This window comes from Meles meles, chromosome 19 (assembly GCF_922984935.1).
Source record: "Meles meles chromosome 19, mMelMel3.1 paternal haplotype, whole genome shotgun sequence".
NCBI lineage: Eukaryota > Metazoa > Chordata > Mammalia > Carnivora > Mustelidae > Meles > Meles meles.
The window spans coordinates 58,569,566-58,597,495 of NC_060084.1; the positions used below are offsets into that span (position 1 = coordinate 58,569,566).

At 49.4% G+C, this 27,930-nt stretch overlaps 1 protein-coding gene across 5 annotated transcripts; it reads left to right on the forward strand.

Annotated features, from left to right (window-relative positions):
• Nucleotides 1–27,878, forward strand: LOC123931129 (zinc finger protein 548-like). Of its 5 annotated transcripts, XM_045987929.1 has the most exons (5): nucleotides 1–257; nucleotides 4,267–4,393; nucleotides 20,111–20,152; nucleotides 23,208–23,334; nucleotides 24,919–27,878. In XM_045987929.1, exons 3-5 carry the CDS (start codon nucleotides 20,132–20,134, stop codon nucleotides 26,484–26,486), a joined length of 1,716 nt encoding a protein of 571 aa, XP_045843885.1. In that variant the 5' UTR covers nucleotides 1–257; nucleotides 4,267–4,393; nucleotides 20,111–20,131; the 3' UTR covers nucleotides 26,487–27,878. The 5 variants fall into 5 exon arrangements, with proteins under 5 accessions (XP_045843885.1, XP_045843883.1, XP_045843886.1 ...); XM_045987927.1 differs by lacking the exon at nucleotides 4,267–4,393; XM_045987928.1 differs by lacking the exons at nucleotides 1–257; nucleotides 4,267–4,393 and adding an exon at nucleotides 18,215–18,423.
• The last annotated feature ends 52 nt before the right edge of the window (nucleotides 27,879–27,930 follow it).

A 27,930-nucleotide genomic window follows, 5' to 3' on the forward strand; every position in this document is an offset into this window, starting at 1 on the left:
GGACGGAGCCCCCCCTTCCAGGTGTTCCTGCTTGCGCTTCGGGCGGGGGCGGGACTTCCGGCGACGACCCTGTAGTGTCCGGTTCTACTGTTCTCGGGACCTTTTCTGGTTTAATGCGACCAGAGTCGCGACTGAAGTAAATGGAAAGCGCGGAGGCCGCTGCGAGGCTCTCCCGTCTCCGCCCGGCCGCCCGCCGCTCCCCGCCCCGCTCTTCCCGCCGGTCGTTGGCGGAGTCCGCGCCGATGAAGCCGGCTCAGGTGGGTGCTGCGACCCCCGGCCCCCAGCCGCCCGCTCCCTGCCCCCTGCCCCCCGCCCCCCGCCCCGAGCGCTGCAGCCGGATGGAGGGGCGCCCGCATAGTTCCCCACAGCCGGGCGGGCGGGGCGGGAGCGGAGGGCGCCACGGAGTGCGGTCCCGGCTCTGTCCGTGCGGTGGGGCGTGGCGGGGGAGGGCCCGGCCGGTGCTCCTGAGTCGGGGCCGGGGGTGGGGGGACCGGGTCTCTCGTGGGTGCGGGGAGCGGAGGGCGAGGCGGTGTGCCGCCTGCCGTGGCGGCGTGGGCAGCCGGGTCAGCGGAAGGTCGGAAGGGGCGGGGATGGGAGGGCCCTGCGCAGAGTCACAAGTTTAAGGCAAGAAAGAGCAGGACGGGGACGGGAGCGGAGACAGCTGAGGAGACACTGTAGCCCCCGCCCCCGGGGGCAGTTCTGATGGCGGCTGCGTCAGGGCGGCGGCGGCGGTGGGAGATGCTATGAGATCCTGCGTGGAGTCCACAACGGAACCCACGGGGTTTCGGGCCGCATCACCCACACCTGTGAGTAGAGGTAGCGAGCGAAGGGCCATGTCCAGTCTTCTTGGCCTGAACATCTAAGGGGATGTTCATCCAGGGAACAGGAGTCGGGAGATCCTGAGTTTGGTTTTGGACTTGGAGATGCTGAGATACCGCTGATGGAGATACACATGAGTACTTGGAGGTAACAGTCTGGAGACGCGAGGGGCTGGGCTCTCAGGCGAGCGGAGGGTGTGCACTGCGGCAGAGCAGGGCCTGAAGGCAAGCTCAAGGAGCGAGTCCTAAGGTGGTTATTGCTGATGGGCTCTGTGGTGTCAGGAGGGCTGAGACTGAGTGTGTAGGGGATTCAGCATCCTTAATGCTCCGCGAAGGAGGGAACCTGACATAGGAGGTGTTCTGGCCTGTGTCTACAAAAGCATGCCTGGAGGCTGTAAGTTTGCTGGCCTGGGTGGGGATGGGTGTATGGGCTCTCAGCCCTGCAGGTCAGCTGATCCCTATGAGACCAAGGAATAGCCATATTTGGGGAGCAAATGGGTCCCAGACAGGGGCACTGTCTTCTCCTCCACCTCTGAGTGTCAAAGGAAGGAAGGAGTGCTCCAATAAAGGGGTCCTGCGAGCACCCTTCAGGGGATCACATAGCAGGTGGGCTTGTTCGCAGAAGGGAAGAGTAGCAGAGCTGCCTGCTCAGACTCTCCCTACAGCTCATTTTGTGTGTGTGTGTGTGTGTGTGTGTGCGCGCGTGTGCGCTCGCGCACATGTATGTATGAAACATTTATCGGCTAAGATACCAGATAACCAGTCATCATCTATATATGTACACATGAGGAGGCAATTAGAAGTTAATTCCTTCAATAAGGTAAACATGGCAATACTTAATAAAATTACAAAATTAATTTATCTGTGGTATTTGCCAACCGTAGAATGTTATATATCACATCTTCTGAAAATTTTAAAAAGCAGAAATAGTGCAGACCCATGTTTTTAAAATCCTATCTCTTTATTTGCACTGACAGCATACAGAATTGCTAATCCCACGGATAACAATGGCTGCCAGGTAGTGTGTATCAATTATGTTTAATACTATTATCAGCTCTGTGAGGTGGGGACCATCCTTAACCCCATTTTACAGGAAAGGAATTGAGGCTCAGGAGGCTCAGTCTGTCTGCAGTCACACAGCGGGAAGGATGGCGCTGAAGTCGGAGCTGAGAGCTTAGTGATCAGACAGAGATTACTGTGCTCCAGCTCGGGCAGGGGTGGGCCAGTTCAGTCTGGAGGATCCTCAATGGTTGCATCTTTCTCATGGCCTCCGTCTTCCCGCAGGTTCCCATGGCATTTGCAGAAATGCTTATGGACCCTGTACGGGTGAATGGAGGATGTGACAGACCTTCACGCACCCCAGGTGTCACCCTGGTGGTTGGGCCACTCCCATATAAAGAATGGTGGTGTCCTGAGATTGTTCCCCTGGTCTTCTCCCTCCCTTGGGCCTAAAGTCCCTGTGGTTTCACCAAAGCTCAGGGTTTTGAACTAAGCCCTGCATCCTATGGAGCATTGCCCATTTCTGGCAACTGACGGGGTGAGATGTAGAAGGGAATCCTGAGCACAGGTTCCAGATTGCTCAGGTTGACGGGGTGAGAGTTGGAATGCCCGGGGAACTGCAAGGCTCTTATGTGTGGTGAGAGTATGGCGTGGGAGGGGGAGTGTTGGGGGCAGGGGTACACAGTTGCCAGATCCACAATTGCAGCATGGGCTCGTGGGCCTCTGATCTGAAGGAAGTAGGAGCTAGAGAAGATTTGGAGCAGAGGAGCCTGTTGATACCATGCAGAGCGTAATGGGCTCTGTCTAGCCGCAGTGTGGATGAGAGGCTGAGTGAAGGTGGGAATAGTGACGTGGGAGGAAACTCCTGTAACACTGCAGGCGAGTCCTGCTGAGGCCTGGACGGGGGTGGTGGCTGGGGAGGTAGAGGACTGGTGCCTTCTGGATGCTTCTGCACAGTTGCCCACGGTTAGTGATGCGGCAAGTGAGGGCGTCTGGGGTGCGAAGGGAGGGGGAGTCAGGGACAGCCCCAAGGCCTTTGGGTTTCTCTGGAAGTTTGGATGTTCTGTCGGTTGAGATGGGGAAGTGAGTAGTCACAGGGCTTTTCAGAGGGAATAGGAGGTCAGGTTTTGTCACCCATGTCACAGATGTTCTGGAGACTCCCGAGTAGGGGTACCCAGTCGGCGAGGGACACGCAGGTCTGGAGTTGCGGGGAGGCATTCACGTTGCAGACAACCACAACACAGTGGCGGGCGTGTGGGCTGAAGTGTCGCCGTGCCTCAGTTTTCAGGGGGGACCACGAGGTTGTGCAGGTGGGAAGGGGCAGAGGGAGGCCGAGATCTGAATCCTTTTCGGGAGCCTGGGTGGTGGTAGTGGACGTCACAAAGGCAGGCGAGAAACCAGAGTGGGGGGCAGGGGCTGCGGGGAGTGTGCCTCTGAGGGGCGCGGGTGGAGTCTGAAAGGCTCCCAGGGTCAAGGGTAGGAGATAGCTGTTGAAGCGTCTGCAGGAAGGCGGTCAGATGTCACTGAGCTCAGGGCAGGGCTCATTATCTCTCCTTGGACTCATCAGCATCGTGGTGACTCTTGGTCAGACGTGGATTGTTGCGCTCGGGCTGGTAGAGGAGGTTAAAACGGATCGGCCAGGAGCGTTGCTAGGCCCGCAGTGGGGAGGTCAGTGCGCTGAGCTCTGGATGTGGGTCAGGTGAACACAGGCTGCTCATGACTGCCTGCAGGACAGCGTGTGCGGCGGCGAAGTAGCCGAGGGCCAAGAGTCTGTGCGGTACTGATGTTAGGTTTGGGAGGGCAAGTGTGACACAGGTGGCAGGGCCAGGCGGGGAGAACCACAAAGGGACCCTAGTGGTCTCTGGTGCTAAGGAACTTGGGTTTCTGCGGCAGGATGGGGCCACGTCGGCTGTTGATTCCATTTGCAAACCACTGCCCGGACCCCACGCGCACAGTGGCGTGCTGGGCAGCTGCGGCGTCGCCTGCAGAACGGGCTGGCCGGCCTGGGCACTGAGTGGCCGAAGTGGAGGGGCCAGATCCGTAGCTGCAAGAGCGAGGCGCAGGCGAGCAAGCATGGGAGTGTCTGACCCCAGGCCCTGGGCTGTGGCCCGTATGGGGGAGAGATAAGTCCAGCTTTTGTTGTCCGGAAGGCAAGACCTGGGGGACCTGAGCCAAATTTACTGATAGAGCAGAGCGCCCCCCCCCCCCCTTCCTGCAGCCCCAGAGCCTAGGTGGGGCTTTCGGCGCCCTCTGCCACTTGTTCTCCCGCATTCTGGAGGTGGCGATCAGTGGCAGTGAGGGGAGAGAGGCCCAGTGCCACCCGACCTTGCAACTCTTCCACATTGGGAAGTTGGGGTGGGGCATGGGGGCGATGGAGGGGGGTGGGGGGCAGAGCTGAAGATCCTGGGCGAGAAGCTGCGTGTTGGTTGAACCGTCCCCATTTTGGCAGGGGCTTGTGGTTTTTACAGACGTGGCCATACACTTCTCCCGGGAGGAGTGGGGGCTCCTTGACGAGGCTCAGAGAAGCCTGTACCACAGTGTGATGCTGGAGACCTTGGCACTTTTGTCATCGCTAGGTAAGGCCCTCGCACCCACTCCAGTGTCCTGGGCTGGACGCTGGTTTTCCCTTTCCCAGGGGGTACCTCTATCGTTCCCACACCCACATCACAGTCACTGCTTCCCTCCTGGATTCCCAACACATATTTATGGGAGCCAGGTCTGGGCCCAGTGCACTTCTGCTCCGAGTTTGTCTGAGAAATCCCAGTGATCTTGCTCGTCATCGATCTGGTGTTTGGCTTCATGCCTTCTTCCTCCTCGCTGACGTTTCTTGGGGCCCACCTGTGCCAGCAGTTTCAGCCACCAGTGTGGTTTCTATTTGTACAGACCACTGGTTCTGCAAGACCCTCCTTTGAAGTTGTTTTGGTTTTAGAATGTGGAATGTTGTGTGAAGGATCGCTGTGGGGGCATGCTTTCCACTCCCTTTTCCTGTGTTTTACCTGGGTTGGCCCTTTCCAGGTCCCACAGAAGTGCTCATCTTGAAGAAGTGGGAGGGGCCTGGGTGCCTGACAGCGTGGACATTACTCCATCAGTGGCAGTAGGACATGGCCCTGGAGCTTGGGGGCTGGGGTGTGGGAATGGGTGTGGTGTCGGGGCTGGTTTCCCCACTGTATGATGCTAGGGACAGTGGTCATACCTCATTTCTACCTCTTCTTTCCCATGATCATTTCCAATCCTGCATTTCCCAGCTCCCCTGCTTTTGTGGCTTCCATCTGTCATCCTTTCCCTTTGGTCCCTTTGCAGTACACTTGACATATGGCCTATCCTGAGGTATTGTGATGGCCGCACATATCTTTAAATACTCTATGAACACTGGCCACTGTGTTGCAATCACCCGTTTCTGCGTCTGGACCCAGTCTTGTGTCGGTGCTCAGCGGTCCCCCGCAGCTCCGGCCTTGTTGAAAGTCACCTGCAGAGGAGGGGGTTGGGGAGCCCGCCTGTCCTCCCCACAATTCCCTCTCCCTCGTGTCCTTCCCCAGAGTCAGGGCTCTCCCATCACGGGGGCTTGCCAGGCTGAGCTCCGCACTGCAGGCCTTCCTGTCCCTGTCTCGAGTCCCCCTCGCCTGTCAGCAGTCCTGTGGCCTCGTCCCTGGGTGTGTCTGAGACACATTCCCAAGGGGGCCGCCTCCTGCCACCGAAGTCAGCTGGCACTTTCCAAGCGTTTCTCTGCTTACAGGTTGCTGGCACGGAGCCCAGGACGGGGAGGCCCCTTTGGAGCAAGGTGATTCTGTAGGAGGGTCACAGGTCAGGACTCCAAAGCCAGGCCCACCCACCCAGAAGTCCCAGCCCTGGGAGCCAAGTAGCTTGCTCTGTAAAGACCTTTTGCGCTGGGCTGAGCATGATGGAACATGCCCTGAGCGAGGCCCGCACACTTGTGGGGGAAAGCATTTGCAGCACCAAAAGCAACAAATTAGAGAGAAACTTTCCAGAAGCGGTGAGGGGAGGCCTCCGTTTGTGAAGAACAGCAGAGGTCACATGACAGAGACAACCTTTACATGCAGAGATGGTGGGAACAACCTCCCAGCCAGCTCAGGCCTTCTCCAGCCACAGGTTCCTCATGTTGTAGGAAAGCCACACTGGGACACAGGAGGTGAAGAGGCCTTTCAGAATGAGCAGAATTATTTTAAGTGCACCCAGTGTGGGAAAACCTTCAGCCATAAACATATACTTGTGGACCGTGAGAAAATCCCCAGCAGAGGAAAGCTTTATGAGTACGGGGAATGTGGGAGGGCCTTCCTCCGAAAGTCCCACCCCCATCAGCTCCTGAAGGGCCATGACGAAGATCGGCTTTATGAGAACCCAGAATGTGGAAGATTCTTCACACAGATACCTGGCTTCAGTGACCACCAGGGTATTCGCAGCAGGCCGAAGCTTTTTGAGTGCAACCAGCGTGGGAAGGGTTTCCTTAGACTTTCCCAACTTGTTGGTCACCAGAAAATCCACACGGGTGAAAGACCTTATGGTTGTGGTGAATGTGGAAAATTTTTTAGGAATCGCTCCACACTTGTTAGACACCAGAGAGTTCACACTGGTGAAAGGCCACATGAGTGCAGCGAATGTGGGAAAACCTTCACCCGCAAACATAAACTTGCTGAGCACCAGAAAATCCACAGTGGCGAAAAGCCTTATGAGTGCAGTGAATGCGGGAAAGCCTTCAGCCGCAAAGACAAAGTCGTTGAACACCAGAAAATCCACACTGGAGAGAGGCCTTATAAGTGCAGTGAGTGTGGAAAAGCCTTCAGCCGCAAACATAAACTTGCCGAGCACCAGAAAATCCACACTGGAGTGAGGGCTTTTGAGTGCAGAGAATGTGGAAAATTCTTTATAGACAGCTCCTCGCTCATTATTCATCAGAGAGTTCACACTGGAGAGAGGCCTTATCAGTGTGACAAATGTGGGAAATTCTTTAGGTACCGCTTCACACTCATTCGACACCAGAGAACTCATGCTGGAGAAAGGCCTGATGAGTGCAGCGACGGAGGAAGGTCTTCAGTTGCAGCTCCGCGCTCACTGGACGTCAGGCCGATCACAGTGGAGAAAGGCCTTCTTACTGTAGCAGGTGTGGGAAGTTTCTGTGCTACGACTCCAGTCTTGCTGCACAATGGAGAGTTCACACGGATGTGAGAATCCTCACAAGAACTGCGAATCTGGGGACATCTTCACTCACAGCTCTGGCCTCGTTAAACACTGTCAAGTTTTAGCAGCGGAGAAATGCCTTATGAGTACAGTGAATGTGGGAGAGTCTGGCGATTTATGTCATTTTACACTAATTTGCATTTCTTTTATTTTTCTATATACTTGGAATCCTACAGGCTACTTTTGCACAGCTGCTTTTCATTCTGTTTTTACATAAATGGACTCCTAAAGTGTATCCTCATATAGCTAATTTGAGATATATCCCTGTTGTGTCCATTCCTTTTTATCACTGAGTGGTCTTCCATTGGCTGTGTATGACACAGTGTGTTTCTCTTGCTGATCTACTACCAGAACGACAGTTATACGTAAATACCTGAGAAGGGGTGTTGCTCACAGCTGAATGTTTAACTATAAGAATTGGTCAAATTGGTTTCCAGTGGGAATGTGCCGTTTTATCCTCCCACCAGCTTTTTACCAGCATTCCATTTGGAACACCTCTTTGTCAACAGTAGGTATAGCCTGTCTTTTTAAAGTTAAAATAAGTGTATCATAGTCTTACTTAATCTGCATTTCTGTAATAATTCGTGGTACTATTTTTTTAAGATTTTATTTATTTATTTGACAGAGATCACAAGCAGGCAGAGGCAGGGAGAGAGATTGGGGGAAGCAGGATCCCCGCTGAGCAGAGAGCCCGATGCAGGGCTCAATCCCAGGACCCTGAGATCATGACCCGAGCTGAAGGCAGAGGCTTAACCACACTGAGCCACCCAGGTGCCCCATGTGATACTATTTTTTATGTGCTTCATTGCTTTTTTGGCAAAGTGTCCAAATTTATTCACTCTTTGTTATCTAATTATTTCAGTAGACAGTTTCAGACAATTTTAGATTTAGAGCAGAATTTATAAGATAGTATATAACCGTTAACATGTTATATCGATACAGTACATTTTATTCAATTAATAAATGAATATTCATATATTATTAGTAACAGAAGTCATGCTTGATTGAGATTTACTTAGTTTTTACCAAAATCCATTTTCTGTTCTGGGATTCCTTCTAGGATATCACATTGCATTTAGCCCCCATGTCTTCTTAGGTTCCTAATGGTTGTGACAGTTTCCTTGTTTTTAGTAACCTTGACAGTTTTTTGTTTTTTGTTTTTTTAAGATTTATTTTAGGGTGCCTGGGTGGCTCAGTTGGTTAAGCATCTGCCTTTAGCTCCTGCTCATCAGGAAACCTGCTTCTCACTCTGCCCCTCCCCTCTGCTCATGATCTCTCTCCTGTTCTCTTTCTGTCTCAAATAAATAAGCAAAATTAATTAAAGAAAAAAAGAAAGGACACCTGAGTGGCTCAGTTGGTTAAGTGACTGCCTTCAGCTCAGGTCATGATCCTAATGTCCCAGGATTGAGTCCTGCTTTGGGCTCCCTGCTCAGCAGGGAGTCTGCTTCTCCCTCTGACCCTCTCCCCTTGTGCTCTCTTTCTCTGTCTCAAGTAAATAAATAAAATCTTGAAAAAAAAAAAAAAAAGAGGGGTGCCTAGGGGGCAGACGCCTTCAGCTCAGGTCATGATCTCAGGGCCCTAGGATTGAGCCGCATCGGGCTCTCTGCTCCGCGGGGAGCCTGCTTCCTCCTCTCTCTCTCTGCCTAGTTGTGATTTCTCTCTGTCAAATAAATAAAATATTAAAAAAAAAGAAAGATATATTTTAGAGAGAGAGCCGAGAGAGGGGCAGCTGGAGAGGTAGAGAGAGAATATCAAAGAGACTCCCTACTGAGTGTGAAGCCCAGCGGGGGGGCTCAGTCCTACAACCCTGAGATGAGGACCTGAGCCGAAATCAGGAGTCACACGCTCGGCCTACTGAGCCACCAGGTGCCCCTGACAGTTTTTTTATTAATGTGATAAAATATATATAACATAAAATTTACCCTTTTAACCATTTTTCAGTGTACAATTTAAATGACCTTAAGTACATTCACAATATTGTGTTACCATCTCCACTACTTCTAGAACTTTTCATCATTCCAAGGAGGAACTCTGCCCAGTAAACAATCCCCGTTCCTCACCTCATCTCCAGCCTTTGTAATCTGTATTATACTTTCCACTTCTTCTATTTTCTTACTCTAGGTGCATCATGTCAGTGAAATCATACAGTATTTGTCCTTTTGTGTCTGGCTCATTTAAGCATATTTGCAAGGTTCATTAATGTTGTAATAATATATATGAGACTTCCTTTCTAAGACTGAACAATATTTCATTGCATATATTTGCAACTTTCTGATTTTCCATTCATCTGTTGATAGATACGTGAATCCTTTCCCTCTTCTGGCGTTTGCCAGAAATACTCTGGCAGAAATGCTCTGAGCATTGATGTGCAAATATCTCAGTCCCTGCATTCACTTTGGGGGAGGAGGGGTATATAAAGAGTTGGCCTTGTTCTGGGAGATAAGGATCATATGGTGATTCAGAATTTTCAGGATCCATTGAAGTGTTAGCACCAAAATTTTAAGCTTAAATATTTTATGTCCAGTGGCCTTATATTATCCTTGTTTTTCTTTTGCTCTGCTTCTCAAACTTTAGCTTCTATCAGAATCCTGTGAAGACACACTGCTGGGTTCCACCCCCAAAGGTTCTCATTGAGTCAGAAGTAGGAGAATTCACGTTTCTTTTCTTTTTTTCGATTTGATTTATTTATTTGTCAGAGAGAGCACAAGCATGGGGAGCAGCAGGCAGAGGGAGAAGCAGGCTCCCCACCAAGCAAGGAGCCCAACGTGGGACTCAACCATGACCTGAGCCAAAGCAGACACTTAAACGACTGAGCCACCCAGGCGTCCCTGAGAATTCACTTTTCTTTTTTTTAAGATTTTATTTATTTATTTGACAGAGAGAGAGATCACAAGTAGGTAGAGAGGCAGGCACAGAGAGAGGGGGAAGCAGGCTCCCCACCGAGCAGAGATCCCGATGTGGGGCTCGATTCCAGGACCCCGAGATGGTGACCTGAGTCGAAGGCAGAGGCTTAACCCACCCAGCTACCCAGGCGCCCCAAGAATTCACATTTCTAACAAGTTCCTGGTTGGTGGTGTTACTGTGCACTGTGTGAGGACTGCCATCTCATTCTGTTTTGAAAATATTGCACATATTCTATATATTTTCCCTATTTCCATATATACTCTTCCATAGTCTTTTCATGGCATTTGTTTTATTCCTTCAGGATTTACAACTAGGGAAGAAGTTGGTATCTTTCTTAAATATAAATCTTCACAAAATAGCAAAGCAAAATCACCATGAAGCAGTTGCAGTGACTCCCTTGGGTTATTTTCCAGTCCAGTTCTTGTCTAGATATTTCCTAGCACGAAATTTTGTATAAGAATATATTTTAGTAAGGCTAAACTAAATTTTTAGGGATTCATGTTAAAGTTCAAAAATAGAGCAATTAATTTACTTATGGACCTGCCCCCCTCCCAGGCAGTCAAATCCTTCTCAGTGGCGTGGTGAGATGTCACTGACTTTGCTGCTTTTTTGCACTTCTTATCTTCATGTGTAATTTCCCCTGATCTCACCTATTAATAGGTTCTACTGCAGCAAGTAACTTCTCTTTTGGACATAAAATAATACATCAAAATTTGGCTGCTGTGAATAATTATACAAAACTATGAATTGTCTCATGGGATTTGAGAGATTTGATTGGGACTCTCCATTTGGCTATAATGTTATAATAAAAAATACCAACAAAAAAGTTTCAGTACTCCCCAAAGTGAGCAAGACTGTATTAAGTGTTAGAGCTGTATGAATGTATAAACAACAAAAGTAGTTTTAAGTGTAACAATGACTGAGCAAAGAGTGAAAAAGTGAAATGATTGCCAATAAAACTTTATGAACCATCTGCCTCTACACAAATGTCCACCCAGGCATTGTTTTAGAATTTTCTTTTACTCAAATATTTTTTATAGTGTTTTCAAGGTATATTTTTGCATCATAAAATTTCTTAGAAACAGGGGCGCCTGGGTGGCTCAGTGGGTTAAAGCCTCTGCCTTCAGCTCAGGTCATGATCCCAGGTTCTGGGATCGAGCCCCGCATCGGGCTCTCTGCTCTGCGGACAGCCTGTTTCCTCCTCTCTCTCTCTGCCTGCCTCTCTGCCTACTTGTGATCTCTGTCTGTCAAATAAATAAAATCTTAAAAAAAAAAAATTTCTTAGAAACATTTTAAATAATCATTTTTATAGTGATAAAAATAATATAAAATTTATTATTTTGATCACTTTTAAGTATTTGGTTCTGTTGCATATTAGAATTATCCAGAAAAACAGAACTAAACTGGTGTATGTCTGTGCATACACATCTGTATAGAGAGAGATTTATTTTAAAAATATTGGGTGACACGATTATGTCAGCTAAGCAAGTCCAGAATCTTCAGGGTAACCTGGCAGACTGGAGACTCAGGGAAGAATTTCAGTGCAAACCCAAAGCAGTCAGTAGACAGAATTCCTTCTAACTTATGCAAGTTACTGCTTGTCTATTAATGCCTTTGAGTGGATGAAGCCTACCCTCATTACGGAGGGTAATCTGCTGATTTAAATGTTAATTCAAAAAGCACTTGAAAGAAACATCCAGAATAATATCTGACCAAATATCTGGTTGCCATGGTCTAGCCTCATAGACCCACAAAATCAACCATCACATGTGGTATTAAGTACGTTGCCGTCCATCTTCAGAACTTTTTCAGTTTCCCCAACTGAACATGTTTTTGTATCATTAAACACAATCTTCCCAGCCCCACGGAAACCACCATTCTTTTTTTTTTTTTTTTTTTTTAAATATGTGCCTTAAGCCATTTTGGAAGGCAGCTTCTTTTTTTTTTTTTTTTTAAGATTTTATTTATTTATTTGACAGACAGAGATCACAAGTAGGCAGAGAGGCAGGCAGAGAGAGAGGAGGAAGCAGGCTCCCCGCCGAGCTGTGATCGATGCGGGGCTCGATCCCAGGACCCTGGGATCATGACCCAAGGGAAAGGCAGAGGCTTCAACCCACCGAGCCACCCAGGCGCCCCAGAAACCACCATTCTACTTTGTATCTCTATTGTCTATGAATTTGACTACTCTAAGAACCTCATATAGGAGAAATCATATGTTTGTCCTTCTATCACTAATTTCATTTAGCATAATAGCTTCATTTTGGACATTTTGACTATGAATATATTGCACAGAAACATCTTGAATTAAAGCTTAATCACTTCATTTTTTATGAGCTATTTTTCTAGACTTGTATCGCCTGGGTTTGATCAAAATTTATGACTCGGTCCCATTGTTGTTCTAAAGTGGCCTGTTTTTTTCATGTCAGCTTGCAAGATTTTCTTTATTCTTTATTCCTTTATTCTGATAAAGTGCTTTATTTTAATGTGACTAGTTATGATTATTCTAAGTATTAGTCTCACTAAATTTTCCTTATTCATAGGTTCTATGTTCATGTCCCTTATTTTTTTAAAAAAATGTTTTTAGATTTTTTTAAAGCATCCTCTGAAATGAATTTGTAGCATTTTAATTCATAGCTAGTTGTATCCATTATGTTATTCATCCCACCTGCTCTTTCACGTTTTGTATTTTATAGTTATTTTGAGTTGAAATCATCATTACTTATATGACTCTACTGTTGTTCTTTCTAGTTTTTAATAAAACATATGCATGCTTTATAACTATTTTACTCAAACTATTTTTTAAAGATTTATTTATTTATTTATTTGACACACAGAGATTATAAGTAGGCAGAGAGGCAGGCAGAGGGAGAGAGGGAAGCAGGCTCCCCGCTGAGCCAGGAGCCTGAGGTGGGGCTCAATCCCAGGACCCCGAGATAATGACCTGAGCCGAAGGCAGAGGCTTAACCCACTGAGCCACCCAGGCGCCCCTACTCAAATTATTTTAAATTTTTAAAATTAACTTATAATGCTTTTACTCTTCAGGTACTACATCCTATGAGGTCATGGTCCACTAGGGGGTATCTGTCCAGCCATATGCTGAGGATGGGAACTGTGCTGTGCACTGAAAATAAAACACTCAGACTCAATACTGAGCAGAAGTGCAGGACTGCTTCCAGAGGAAAACAGCAGCTGCACAGGTTTAGACATGGTTTTTATTGAAAATCTTATCAGACAGGGGTGCCTGGGTGGCTCAGCGGGTCAAAGCCTCTGTCTTCAGCTCAGGTCATGATCCCAGGGTCCTGGGATCGAGCCCCGCATGGGGCTCTCTGCTCAGCAGGGAGCCTGCTTCCCCCCCACCCTCCGCCCCTGCCTGCCTCTCTGCCTACTTGTGATCTCTGTCTGTCAAACAAATAAATGAATCTTTAAAAAAAGTCTAATCAGACAGATTCACCCAAGAGCTTCAAGGCAGGGAAGGCTTAGAACAAAGGAGAGCTATTACTTTAAAACATTAACTACTGGGGTGCCTGGGTGGCTCAGTTGGTTAAGCCACTGCCTTCAGCTCAGGTCATGATCCTGGAGTCCCAGGATGAGTCCTGTGTCAGGTTCCCTGCTCAGTGGGGAGCCTGTGTCTCCCTCCTACCCTCTCCTCCCACCCATGCTCTCTCTCTCTCTCTCAAATAATAAAATCTTTTTTTTTAAGTTTATTAACTCTTAAAAATAAACTAACTACTAACTCACCCATAGGATATGTGCAGTTATTCAGAAAGTATGTATAGAAAAAAGATTGGCTATAATTACCCCTACCCTCTAGAGCCTCGTAAGGGTCATGAGAGCTTTGTCTCAAATAACACTGTGTACGGCGGGTTGAGGCAAAACTGATGCTGAGGTTTCAGCAAATGCGTTGGACTCATTCCGGGAGGTTCAAATCGTATTTTCTAAAATTAACTCCACAGTTGAGTTCAGGCCTTAGTTTTTGCCCCTTGTGTATGGCTGAAGCAGGAATAAAGCCCTCCCACCCCAGCTCTGCCAATAACACCCACTTCCGTCTTCCACTTCCAGACAGAACTTTTTTTTATTTTCTATTTTTGAAAAATCTTAATTCCAGTGTCGTTAACATACAGTGTTGTACTAGTTTTGGGTGTACAATATAGCATTTCAACAGTGCAGGCAGAACTTTCTCTGAATTTTAAATATTTGGAAACTGATGAACATAAATGCAAAAGTCCTCGAAGAAATGGTAGCAAACCACATTCAGCAGCAACTTAAAAGTTTTACACTATGATGAAATCAGCTTTATCCCTGGGCTACAAGGATGACTCAACTTATGCAAAAGAATAAATGTAATACTCCACATTAACGAGATAAAAATGATGTGATCATCTCAATAAATGCCGAAAGAGCATTTGACAAATTTCCACATCCTTTTATGATAAAAAGTTGGTAACAAGTAGAGGGGTATACCTTATAAAAGGCCTATCGAAAAGCACATAGCTAACATACTCAATGTTGAAAAGCCAAAATCTTTTCCTCTAAGGTTATGAACAAGGGTGCCCATTCTCTCCACTTTCATTCAACATAGTACGGGAAGTCCTAGCCAGAGCAACTGGGTGAGAAAAAGAATTGAAAAGCCTCCAAAATGGAAAGGGAGAAGTAATGTCTCTGTCTGCAGAGGAACTGATCTTACATATTGGAAACGTGAAAGGCTGTACCAGAACAAACTGTAAAAACTAGTAAATAGATTCAGTAAAGTTTCAGAATACAAAATCAATACACAAAAATCAGTTTTGATTTCTACGCACTAACTATCTGGAAAAGACATTAATAAAACAATCTGCTTGACAATAGCGACAGAAAGAATAGTTCAGAATACATGTAACAAAAGAGGTGAAATATCTGAACACTTAAAGCTATAGAACATTGATAAAAAAATCAAAGATACAAATAAATGTGAAAATATTCCATGTTCATTGGCTAGAAGAATTAATAATGTTGAAATGTTTGTTCTACCCAAAATAATCTACAGATATTTGAATGCAGTCCCTGTCAAAATTTCAGTGACGCTTTTCACAGAAATAGAAAAAAAATCTAAAATTTATATGGAACCACAAAAGACACTGAATAGCTCCATCTTGACCAAGGGGAACAAAGCTGGAGGCATCAAACTTTCTGTCTTCAAGCTACACTACAAAGTTGTACTAATGAAACCAGTACAGTACTGGCACTAAAACAGACACAAAGACCAATGGAAAAAAAGAGCTCGGAAATAAACCCACACATATAAAGGCAGCTAATTTTTGACAAAGGAATCAGGAATATACAATGGGAGAAAGGATGGTCTCTTTCATATATGGTGTTGGAAAAACTGGATAGCCACATGCAAAAGAATTAAATTGGATCCATATCTTACACCACAGACAAAATCAACTAAAGATGAAATAAAGGGGGCACCTGGGTGGCTCAGTTGGTTAAGCGACTGCCTTCAGTTCAGGTCATGATCCTGAAGTCCTGGGATAAAGTCCCACATCGGGCTCCCTGCTTGGTGAGGAGTCTGCTCCCTCTGATCTCTTCCCTCTCATGCTCTCTTTCTCTCTCATTCATTCTCTCCCCCGCCCTCAAATAAATAAAATCTTTTTAAAAAAGATGAATTAAAGACCTAAAACAGTAAAGCTAGAAGAAAACATAAAGGGAAAGCTCCCTGACATTGGTATTGAAAAGAATTTTTAATTAACACCAAAGCACAGGAAACAGGTGGGACTGCATCAAATTAAAAAGTTTCTGCACAGCAAAGGAAACAACAGGCAAGGAGTTTATGCTGTTTTCATGTGTACTGAATAGCAAATGCCAAAATGCATGTGTCAGTTTGTGGTGAGTGTTCTGAAGAGTTGGCTTTACCCTTCCAAAGGTATTTGGGTGGTATGCAATTGTTCACTCAATATTGAAAATGATGAGTAGTCAAGTTCACATTTCTCTCAGGAGTTTTCCCAGGTGTAGTCTAAAACCAGCTCCTGGGGGCACTTGGGTGGCTCAGTGAGTTAAAGCCTCTGCCTTTGGCTCAGGTCATGATCCCAGGGTCTTGGGATCGAGCCCCATCAGGCTCGCTGCTTAGCAGGGAGCCTGCTTCCTCCTCTCTCTTTCTCTGCCTGCCTCTCTGCCTACTTGTGATCTCTCTTTGTCAAATAAATAAATAAAAATATTTTTAAAAAATAAAAAATGAAACCAGCTCCTGTATGCAGAGGGTAGGGAGAGACCAAAGAAAGAGGCCAGTCCAGATTGGTAGGTGGCTGTTTTAATAAGCAAAGGGAACGTAGTATGAGGCTTGTCTTGGGCAGCAACAAGAGGAATGGATCCCTGCACCACGTGTCAAATCTGAGAAGTTTATGAAGAGGCCTTAACTGGGTTCAGTCACATACATTGTGCAGGTGTTCTCAGCACCACATTATGATCTCAAGGCTGTGTCCTTGGAGCAGTCTCTGGAAGGGAGAAAGACAAGCAGGACCCACATTCCAAGGACAGCGAGGGGGTGAGGAACCTTGGAGTGCCCGCGGTCTAGCTCACAGAACAACTGGCGGTCATATCTCTTTGGTGATGTTTTCCAACAGATAAAAACCAGTATATACTAACAGTTAAACATGAGAAATGTAGGATTTCTTTTAACAGCAAAGACAATGATTAAAATAACATTTTGTATTACCTAACTGAAACTTTATGCCTGTTGATTAGTAACTTCTCATTTCCCCCTCCCTCTAGCTCCTGATCACCATCGTTCCACTCTGTATGAATCTGACTAGATTCCTCCTCACCTAAGTGGAGTCATGCAATACTCGTCTTTATACTGTGTCTGCCTTATTTCACTTGGCATCATCTCCTTGGGGTCTATCATGTTGTCATGAATTGCAAAACTTCCTTTTTAAAAACTGAGTAATATTTTGTTATTTGTGTATATTGTGTTTTCATCATCCATTCACCTGTTAATGGGCATTCAGTTTGTCTCCACATCTTAGCTATCATGAATCGTGTCGCAGTGGACATGGACTTGCTAATATTTCTTCCAGGTCCTTTTGTGTGTGTGCCTGGAAATGGAATTACTGCATCGTATGGCAGTTCTATTTCTAGTTTTTTTGAGGAATGTCCTTGTTGTGCTCTATAGCCCTCTACGATTTTGCATTCCCACCAACAGTGTGAAAGGGGTCCAGTTTCTCACATCACTGGCAAGACTTGTGTTCTGCTTTTTGGATAATAGTTGTCCTGTTGGGTGTGAGGTGATGTCTCATTGTGGTTTTGATTTGCACTTCCCTGATGATTAGGGACCATGAGCATTTTCTCCTATACCTCTTGGCCATTTGTGTGTCTTTGGAGAGACTTCTGTTCTCTGGGTGTTGAGTTTGGTAAGTTTTTTTTCTTTTTTCTTTTTTAAGATTTGATTGATTGATTTGTTAGAGAGAGAGAGAACGCGCTCAGAAGCAGGGCAAGGGGCAGGCAGAGAGAGAGAGGGAGAAGCAGGCTCCCCGCTGAGCAGGGAGCCGGATGCGGGGCTCCATCCGAGGACCCCGGGATCATGACCTGAGCCGAAGGCAGCCGCTTAATGCCCGAGCCCCCCAGGCGCCCTAGATTTCCAGTCCTTAGAGGAACTGGCAGCTCGGCTATGGAGTCGTGGCATTTGAGGGAACAGTACTCGCGGGGTTCAGACCGTCACTGAGTGGTTCCGCGTGCAGGAAGGACGTTTTCCGGGAATCAGAAGCACAGCGTCACCCTTTCCACCTCCTTCGGGTCGGTCGTCCGGCCCCCGTCTCCCCTCCACAGCTCCGTCGGAAGCCTTTTTTTCCCGTCCTGGTCCAAACGGACCGCAGGTTAAAACGGACTCCAGAGATTGTATTTGAAAAGCGACAAGGTCGCAGACAGCTGTGAGTGGACGTGGTGCCGAGATACGGTGCGTCCCTTCGGACATGTGGCCTTAGGGCGCTTCCGGTGCTTCTTAGCATACGAAGCAACCGCGCCCCGACCCGTCTGCGACTTCCCAAGCCTGCGCTCCAAGAAATCCTGTAGGTCCCCTTTAAGAGCGGGCGAGACCCCGCCCCGTTGGGGGGCACGGGACTCCATTTCCCAGAGCCCCTAACGAGGCCTCCCATGCTTAATCCGCGAAGGTAGGAGAGGGGGCCTTCGGCTAAGAGAGGAAACTACGATACCCAGAAGTCTGCGGGGCGCGGCGGCGGCGGCGACTGAGCCAATGAAGCCTTGAGAGAGCGACGACTGCATGCGTGCGCGCCGGGGGGCGGGACTTCCGGCGTTCCCGCTCCGTGTCAGTTGGTTGATCTGGGGTTCGGAAGTTCAAGGCTTCCAAGGCGTTTGGCGGTTGCGGAGGTGACGGAGCGAGAGAACGAGGGGAGAGGCGTCGTCCCCGCCGCGGAGGCTGCTGCGAGGCTCCCCCCGTCCCCGCCCGGTCGCCCGCCGCTCCCTGCCCCGTTCTTCCCGTCGGTCGTTGGCGGAGGCGGCGCCGATGACGCCGGCTCAGGTGGGTGCTGCGACCCCCGGGCCCCCAGCTGCCCGCCCCCCGCCCGGAGCGCTGCAGCCGGATGGAGGGGCGCCCGCGCAGCTCCCCGCAGCCGGGCCGGCGGGGCGGGAGCAGAGGGCGCCCCGGCGTGCGGTCCCGGCTCCGTCCGTGCGGTGGGGCGTGGCGGGGAGTGTGGTCCGGCAGGTGCTCCTGAGTCGGGGCCGGGCCTCTCGCGGGTGCGGGGAGCGGAGAGCGAGGCGGTGTGCCGCCTGCAGTGGCGGCGTGGGCAGCCGGGTCAGCGGAAGGTCGGAAGGGGCGGGGATGGGAGGGCCCTGCGCAGAGTCACAAGTTGCAGGGGGGCGCAGGACGGGGACCGGAGCGAAGACAGCGGAGGACACACTGCAGCCCCCTGTCCCCGGGCGCAGTTCTGATGGCGGCTGGACCAGGGGCGACGGCGGCGGCGGGAGATGCGATGAGATCCTGCGTGGAGTCCGCAACGGAACCCACGGGATCTCGGGCTGCACCACACACACTTGTGAGCAGAGGTAGCGAGCGAAGGGCCATGTCCAGGCTTCTTGGCCTGAACATCTAAAGGGTGGAGGCGGGGGAGCGAGCCCAGGGAGTAGGAGTCGGGAGATCCCGAGTTTGGTTTTGGACTTGGCGATGCTGAGATACCGCGGATGGAGATACACATGAGTACTTGCAGGTAACGGTCTGGAGGACAGGCGGGGTTGTCCTGTCAAGGGTGCGGAGGGTGTGCACTGCGGCAGAGCGGGGCCTGAAGGCAAAATCAAGGAGCGAGGCCTAAGGTGATTCTAGATGGTGAGGGAGGCAGAGGCTGAGCGTTGGTGGGCAGGGCATGGGAGACAGTTGTCCGCATCCTTGATGCTTCCTTGAAAAAAGAGCGGATGTGCTGTAGGAGAGGTCTGTCCCCGTGTCTTTAGGAAGGGAGGTGTTGGGATGAGGAACTTCCGTCAGGTGGAGCTGGTGTTCTGTGCTAGTGTTGACTGCTTGTGGCTCAGCTGACCCTCAGGACCACTCCCAATGGAATAAAGGAAAGGTCAGCCAGGCTGATGAAGCCTCAGGGTCCCAGATAGGGGACTGCTTCCTCACGCCTCAGGGCAAGACGGTGGAGCTGCTGTCCAGTGGAGGGCCTCCAACAAGCTCCCTGAGGGTTATGTAACAGGCAAGTCTTGTTGCTGTATGGACTAGTAGCTTGTCTGTCTACTCAGCCTTTTTCTACAACTCGTTACCTTAAAAACGTGTAAGAAAATGCATTGGCTTAAGTACTCATTAACCAATATTCTTTTAAATATGTACACAGAGGTAAACAAAAACAAACCTATTCCGCAAGTTAAATTTATACAAACACTTCATAATTGATTTGACATTAAGTTACCTGTTGTTTACAGTGTAAAGTTTTATATATGATATCTTCTGAAATCTTAGAAAGTGGTAAAAATGAAGACCTCAAATTTCAAAACCCTAGTACTTCATTTGCAGTGAAAATGTATACAAAAGTGTTGATCCTCTGGACAGGAACAGTTGTCACCCGGCTGAGAAGAGGCAGCTGTTTTCTGGAGGAGCTGGACTTGGGTCACCAGGCTGAGATCACTCTGCTCCAAGGCAGGGCAGGAGTGGCGGTCCAGCTCAGTTCATGACATCCTTCCGTGGTTACTCATTTCTCATGATCTCCTTCCTCCCATAGGGTCCCGCGGCAGTGGCAGAAATGCTTATGGACCCCGTGCAGGTGAGTGGAGGGCTCCCACCTTTCAGCCATCCTGGTTGTCACCGATATATGTGCCCTCAGAGAGTGGCAGTGTCCTGAAGCTTCTCTTACCCTTCTCACTCTCTTAAGTCTGAGGACCATGTGCTTTCCCCCGGCCCAGGATCTTGTATTTAGATAATATGCAGAGCAGTTCCTGTTTCTAACCAGTGTTGGAAGATGCAGCACTCGACCCTGGCCGCAGGATTCAGAATGTTCACATGCTTGGAGATGAGACTTAGCTGGGATGTTCAGGAAACCGCAGGTCTCTTATAGCTGGTGAGAATGGGGAACCAGGTTGGGCTTGGCTAGGGGTGCACAGGTGTCAGACCTTGAGTGACAGCTGGGGCTCTGGACCTCTAATTCGTGGTTGCTGGGACGTAGAGAAGGTTTGAAACAGAAGAGGAGGACGCTGTGTTGGAGATTTTAACAAGTTCCCTTTGGCTGCAGAGGGGAAGACAGACGGGCCGGGAGGGGGTTGTAAGTGAAATGCTGGCCACAGTCCAGGTGAGCGTTGTGGCGGCGGCTGCCCAGGACCAGTGGCCATGCACGTAGAAGAGCCGTTGGTTTCTGAATGTGTGTTAAACAGCGCTGCTCATATTTTGGGATGTGGAGACTAAGGGAGATGAGGAAGCGGGCTAGCGGGAAGAGTCAGGGACACCCCCAGCTTTTGGCCTTGTTAGGGAGGATGGATGCTTGAACTAAAACGGAGGAAGTCAGTGGTATGAGGAATTTGCAGGGGGAACATGAAGAGTCAGTTTCTGTCTGTCACAAAAGTCCCAGAGATTCCAAGGAGAGGTGTCAAGTAGGTGCTTTATTTTTTTTTTTTTTTTAAGATTATATTTATTTGAGAGAGAGTGAGCATGTGGAGTGGGGAGGGAGAAGCTGACTCCGCACCGAGCAGGGAGCCTGACACGGGGCTCCGTCCTAGGACCCTGGGATCATCCTAAGCTGAAGGCAGACGCTTAACCGACTGAACCCCCCTGGTGCCCCTCAAGTAGGCACCTGAACACAGAGTCCTGAAGTTCGGGGGATAGAGTCAAGCTGGGGACAACCGCACCGTGGCGGCTGGGGTGTGGACTGGGTGGAAGCTGTGGGTCAGATTGAGGAGGCAGCATCTCTAGGTTACGGGGGTGACGCCATTTGAAGAGCATGAGTGAGAGTGAAGGGTCTGAGTAATGGGGGTTTTGTTTGTTTTTAAAAGATTGATTGGGGGCGCCTGGGTGGTTCGGTGGGTTAAAGCCTCTGCCTTCGGCTCAGATTATGATCTCAGGGGCCTAGGATCGAGCCCCGCATTGGGCTCTCTGCTCAGCGGGGAGACTGCTTCCTCCTCTCTCTCTGCCTGCCTCTCTGCCTACTTGTGATCTCTGTCAAATAAATAAAATCTTTAAAAAAAAAAAAAAAAAAAGATTGATTGATTTGTTTGACAGAGAGTGCCTGAGTGCAGGAAGGGGCAGAGGGAGAGAGAGAATCCCAGACAGACTCCTTGCTGAGTGCAGAGCCCAGCAAGGGCCTCGATTCCATGACCCATGAGATCATGACCAAGAGTCAGATGCTTAACTGAGCCACTCAGCCACCGTGTCTTGATTGGGCACCTGGGTGGTGGTGGGGCATCACAAAGCTGAGGAAGCTGAGTGTGTGTGTGTGTGTGTGTGTGTGTGCGCGCGCGCACACGCAAGAGAGGGGGACATGGGGAGAGAGAAAGAGATGGTATAGGAGTGAGAAAGTCTTCTGAAACGGACTGCACCTGCACAGATGTTGCAGGGGAAGCTGGCCAGCCTGACATGGTGCTGGACTTCGTGTGGAGTGGGCATGGGGAAGTGCGGGTGCCTGGCCTTCAGATGAGCAGAGGGGAAGGTTCTGACTGCTTAGGGGACAGCTGGTGCGATACAGAAAGGGGAAAGGGCCGAGAGTGTGTAACGTCCTCACATGGGCAGGTGGCTGGTAATGACGCCGGAAGCCAGGCCTGGTAGGGAGACCTTCAAACCGGGCTTGGGGGTGGACTTGGCGCTGGGGGCCTTGGGGACTTCCAGTGTTCAGGGGCAGGGCCAGGGCTGAATCAGATCTGGGATGTATTGGCCTGTTAGGTCGTGAAGGAGATGCCAGTGGTGTGGGCCGGGCGTGTCTGTAGTTGTCACTGTGGAGGAGTCAGGGTTGTATAGAGGGGCTGAGTGCAACGACCGGCGTGTAGGTGAGGCAGAGTGTGAGTGGTTGGCTTGGGGTGCTTGAGGGAAAGGGACAAGTCCCGAGTTGGATTGAGCATCTGAGTCTCACCTCTCAGACAAGACTGGGGGTCCCCAGGGCAACTGGCTCTCAGGCCAGACCTAGATGATGTTCTTCTGCCCCTTCGCTGCTCATGTCTTACATCGCCTTCCGGACTCACTGGTCAGTGGGAACGAGGCGAGAGCAGGCACCAGTGCCACCAGCAGCTGGTACCTCTTCCGCACTGGGAAGTCAGGGAGGAGGACGAGCTGGGGGATGTGTGCGGGAAGGACATAAGGGCCTGGCGAGAGAAGTGTATCCCATACTTGCACCCACGGGAGTTTAATTTATGGAGGTGGGTGAGTGACGACATGGAGAAACCAACGATACTGAAAGGAGGTTCTTACTCTGGTTCTCAAGGGGGTGGGAGCACACCGGGTACAGGGCCACGTGGCCAGGCGCCCGGCTTGGTTAGGAGGCGTTATACACCAGCAGAGGGACGCCTAAGGTCAGAGCCTTTATTGAGCTTTCTGGGAGAAATGCCGGAAGAGTGGGGTGAGAAGCTTGGTGATGACTATTTTCTGTAATTTCCCTGTACGTGGGGTGGAAGGGGCATCCCTGGCTGGCTGGTACCCAGTCCTGCTTGATTTCGGGCGGGGCAAGTGTGGGCTTGGTGTGCGAGTTCAGTGTGGGCTCCGGATTGCAAGGGAGAAGGAGAAGCACATGTGGCTGTTCGTTTAGCGCGTGATTAGCGGATGGCGAATAGCTAACTAGAGAATGCACGAGGCATGGTTCACACGTGAAGCTGCTCGTGAACCAGATGTTCCAACTTCGGCAGAGCCGTGTGGTCTTGGAGGACATGGCCATCTGTTTCTCCCCAGAAGAGTGGGGCCTCCTTGATGAAGCTCAGCGATTTCTGTACCACGCCGTGATGCTGGAGACCTGCGCGCTTCTGTCCTCCGTGGGTAAGGCCCGCACCACCCCCGCCACGTCCCGGACTGGGCTCTGCTCTTCCCCTTTGGTCGAGGGGCAGCTCTACCTTTCCACAACGAGACTGTGGGTACTACTTCCTGTCACGGTTTCCCGGCATCTGTGTTACTGGTGCCAGGCCTGGGCTGTGTGCCCCACACCCACTCTCCCGATGCAGTCCCGTCCCTGGGGGGACTGCTCGGAGCACTTGCACGATCAGGCTCAGAAGTCAGAGATGTTCAAGTTTGTCTCGGAGATCCCTCAGACTGCCCTTGTCCGTGGTTGGGTCACCTTGTCTAGATGCATGGAACCCTGATGCCCCAGGCTTTCCCCATTCCTCTTGCTGACATTTCTTGGGTCCTCCCTGTGCCAGAAATTTCAGGCACCAACCTAATTACTAATTTGAGGGCACACTGGGTTGTTTCTATAGCCTCTCCTGTGAAGTTCTTGTAATTTTAAGATGTTGGATATCCTATGTTGGGTTACTCGCGGTGCACGCTGGCCTTGCCTTTTCCTTTCTTTCATCTAGGGCTGGCCTGTTTCAGGTGTCACTGACATTACTGTGTTAGTGGCAAGAGACACTCAAAAGTGTGTGGCCCTGGTGCAAGGGAGTGAGGGAAGGGTCTGTCAGAGTTGTGGACCTGTCCTTTGCTCACCACTGATTGATGCCAAGGTCAGGGCCACACCTCATTTCCACCTTTTCTTCTCCACTTTCATGTCTACTCTGAATTCGAATCCTTCTTCCAGCACAATCTAACACCTGCAGGCCTTGGCCCCTGACCGTGTCACTGCTCCCTGAGCAGGGCTTGCCAACATCTGAGCTGTACTGAGGATATGGCATGGTCCACACGCACCCTTAAGTAGTTCTGGAGTTGCCGTGTGTCCGCGTGGTTCATTATTTCTAAGTCTGTTTAGTTTTCTGCACCAGGCTCACCAGTCACCAGCAGCTATGGCCCTTTGCACAGCAGGGACTCGAAAACCCTGCATCTCCTCCCTGCACGGCACCTGCTCTGTCTTGAGTGTTTGTGCCCCACCACCCACGCATATGTTGCAACCTCATTCCCGGTGTGATGGTGCTGGGAGATGGTGCCTTCATGGTGTGCTTAGGTCATGAAGGCAGAGCTCCCGCGAATGGGATTAGTGCTCTTGTAAAGGAGACTCCACAGGGCCCTGTAGCCCCTTCTGCTGGGTGAGGACATGGTGAGAAGTTGGCAGCCTGGAAGAGGGCCCTCACCTGACCATGCTGGCATCCTGATCTAGGAATTCCAGCCTCCCGGACTGCGAGAAATAAATTTCTGTTGTTTGTAAGCCTCCCAGTCTGTGGGATTTTGTTGTGTCAACCCAGATGGCCTAAAACAGGACCCTCCCTCGCGTCCTTCCCCAGAGTCAGGGCTCTCCCATCACGGGAACGTGCCAGGCTGAGCTCTGCACCACAGGCCTTCCTTTCCCTGTCCTGAGCCTCCTCACCCGTCAGCAGTCCCGTGGCCTCAACCATGGGTGTGTCTGACACATACTCCCCATGGGGCCACCACCTCCCACCAAAGTCAGGGGGCAATTTACCAGCATTTCTCTGCTTACAGGTTGCTGGCACGGAGCCCAGGACGAGGAGGCCCCTTCAGAGCAAGGTGATTCTGTAGGAGGGTCACAGGTCAGGACTTTAACGCCAGGCGCACCCCCCCGGAAATCTCAACCCTGGGAGATGTGTGGCCCACTCTGGAAAGACCTTTTATGCTTGGCTGAGCATGATGGAATGTACCCTGACCAAGAGCTATCTGTTCGTGGGGCAGACCTGCACTGGCACCAAAAGGAGCAGATTAAAGACAGATTTTCCAGAAGGGATGAGGGGAGTCCTTCCTTTCCAGTGAACGACAGTGTTCGCGTGGCAGAGAGTAGCTTCACATGCAGCAAAGGCGGGGAGGACCTCCCAGCCAGCACAGGCCTTCTCCAGCACCTGGCCCCTCACCGTGCGCTGAAACCAGACAGGGACACTGAGCATGGGGAGGCCTTTGAAGCTGGACAAAATGATTACCAGTGCACTCAGTGTGGGAAAGCCTTCAGCCAAAAACAGGTCCTTGCTGAGCACCAGAAAATCCACACTGGAGTGAGACCTTACGAATGCAGCAAATGTGGGATGGCCTTCATTAGAAAGTTTCACCTTGTTCAGCACCAGAAAATTCACACTGGAGAAAGGCCTTTTAAGTGCAATGAGTGTGGGAAATTCTTTAGGTACAACTCCACACTCATTAGTCACCAGAGAGTTCACACTGGATTAAGCCCTTATGAGTGTAGCAAATGTGGGGAGTTCTTTAAGTACAATGCTAACTTCATGAAACATCAGAGAATCCACGACGGAGAAAGGCCTTACGAATGCAGAGAATGTGGAAAATTCTTTAGGTACAACTATCGATTGATACGACACGAGAGAGTTCATACTGGAGAAAGGCCTTATGAATGCAGCAAATGTGGGAAATTTTTCAGGTACAGCTCCACATTCATTAGACACCAGAGAGTTCACACTGCAGAAAAGCCTTATGAGTGCAGTGAATGTGGAAAATTCTTTAGGTACAATTCCACACTCATTAAACATCAGAGAGTTCACACTGGAGAAAGGCCTTATGAGTGCAGTGAGTGTGGGAAGTTCTTTAGGTACACCTCCACACTCATTAGACATCAAAGAGTTCACACTGGAGAAAGGCCCTATGAGTGCAGCTTATGTGGCGAATTCTTTCGGTACAAGTCCAAGCTCATTAAGCATTGGCAGAGTCACACTGGAGAGAGGCCTTATGAGTGCAGCGAATGTGGGAAATCCTTTAGGTACCACTGCAGACTCATTAGACATAAGAGAGTTCACACTGGAGAAAGGCCTTATGAATGCAGTGTCTGTGGGAAATTCTTCCGGTATAACTCCAACCTTATTAAACATTGGAGAAATCACACTGGAGAGAGGCCTTATGAGTGCAGCGAATGTGGGAAAGCCTTTAGCCACAAGCATATACTTGTCGAGCATCAGAAAATCCACACTGGGGAAAGGCCCTATGAGTGCAGCAAATGTCAGAAGGCCTTCATTAGAAAGTCCCACCTCGTTCATCACCAGAAAATTCACAGTGAAAACAGGTCTGTGAGCACCATAAATATGGGAAAATCTTGAGATACAACTCGAAGCCACTGACCAGAGAATTCCACTGGCAAAGAAACTCAGGAGTGCGGAGAAGAGGGTGAAGCTTTAAGCACCGCTCTAAACTCAGTACCCGGAGGAGCGCCTTACGAGGACAGCGGATGTGCAGCATGGTTGTGGTATAGCTCGCCACTCATTAGGCATCAAGAGGTCACGGGAGGAAGGCATTCTGAGGGCCGTCAGTGCACAGCCTTAGCGTAACTCCAGCCTCATCACACATCAGAGAATTCACGATGGAAAAAGACCCTATTTGTGCAACAAATAGAGGCCTTTGTTCATCTCAAACTCCAACCTGTTCCGCACCAAGAAGTTCACACCGCGCCAGAGAGCATTGCAGAGGGGGAAAGACTTCAGCCAAATATCTGCTCTGACCTGTTCCTGGCACCTGCTGAAAGACGCTTCTTCATTTCACATTTATGTTGGGGCAAAGTGCATGTAGCAGTTTACACTGTCTTTGAGTTGCACAGTTTAGTAGTTCCACAAATTCACATATTTATGCAGCTAATTTCCAAAATTCCCTTCATCTGGCAAAACTGAAACTGTAGCCGTGGAACAGCTCCTTCTGCCCCCTCCTGACCACCCCCGGCAGCTGTGGTTTTATACCCCATGTCTGTGAACTTGACTGCTCCAGATACCATATATGAGTGGAATCAGTCTTTTTGAGACTGGCTTGTTTTTCTTAGCTGGATTTCTCCATTTATCAGCATTTCCTTCTCTGAGCATTTCCTTCAGTTTTGAGAAGATCAGAGTTGACAAACCTAAGATACAGGGAAGGGTGTTGATGGACTCAGTACAGCTTTGCCAGATGTTATATTATTTCCAGAGGGAGAGGAGATCCAGATTTTATATGCAATCTTTACTTCTAAACAGCTTTACAGAGGTATTGACATAAACTGCATTTATTAAAAGTGTAAACTATATTTTTGTATATGTGTGCACAGTGGGAGCATCACTGGAGTCACGATGACCTGTAGTTTCCATTAGCCCCTTTCCTATTCTCTCTCTCCCAGCCCTACCCACTTGCAGCCCTGGGTGGCACTTCAGTTTGCATTTGCTAGAATTTTATACAAAGGGAATCCTACAGTTAACTCCTGAATAGCTGTTTTCACTAAGTGCATATATGTATTTTTAGTATTATCCATGTTGTGTGTGCAAAAGCATGGCATTCAATAACAAGGCTCTGTGGCACATGTTAGAGCCACATTGTCTATAACAACAAAGGTGGTAATCACTGAGTGAAAGAGTTGTTGTCGCGGCCAGTGCGGCAAATCGACCAGGAACGTGAGGGTAAGAGGATGGTGAAAGAAAAAGACTTGTGAGACAAAGAGGTGGGGGCAGGAGGAGCACTGAGGAGGATGTCCAACAGAGCCGACTTTATTCAGGGCAGTGAGGCCAAAGTAACTATTTTTAACTGGTT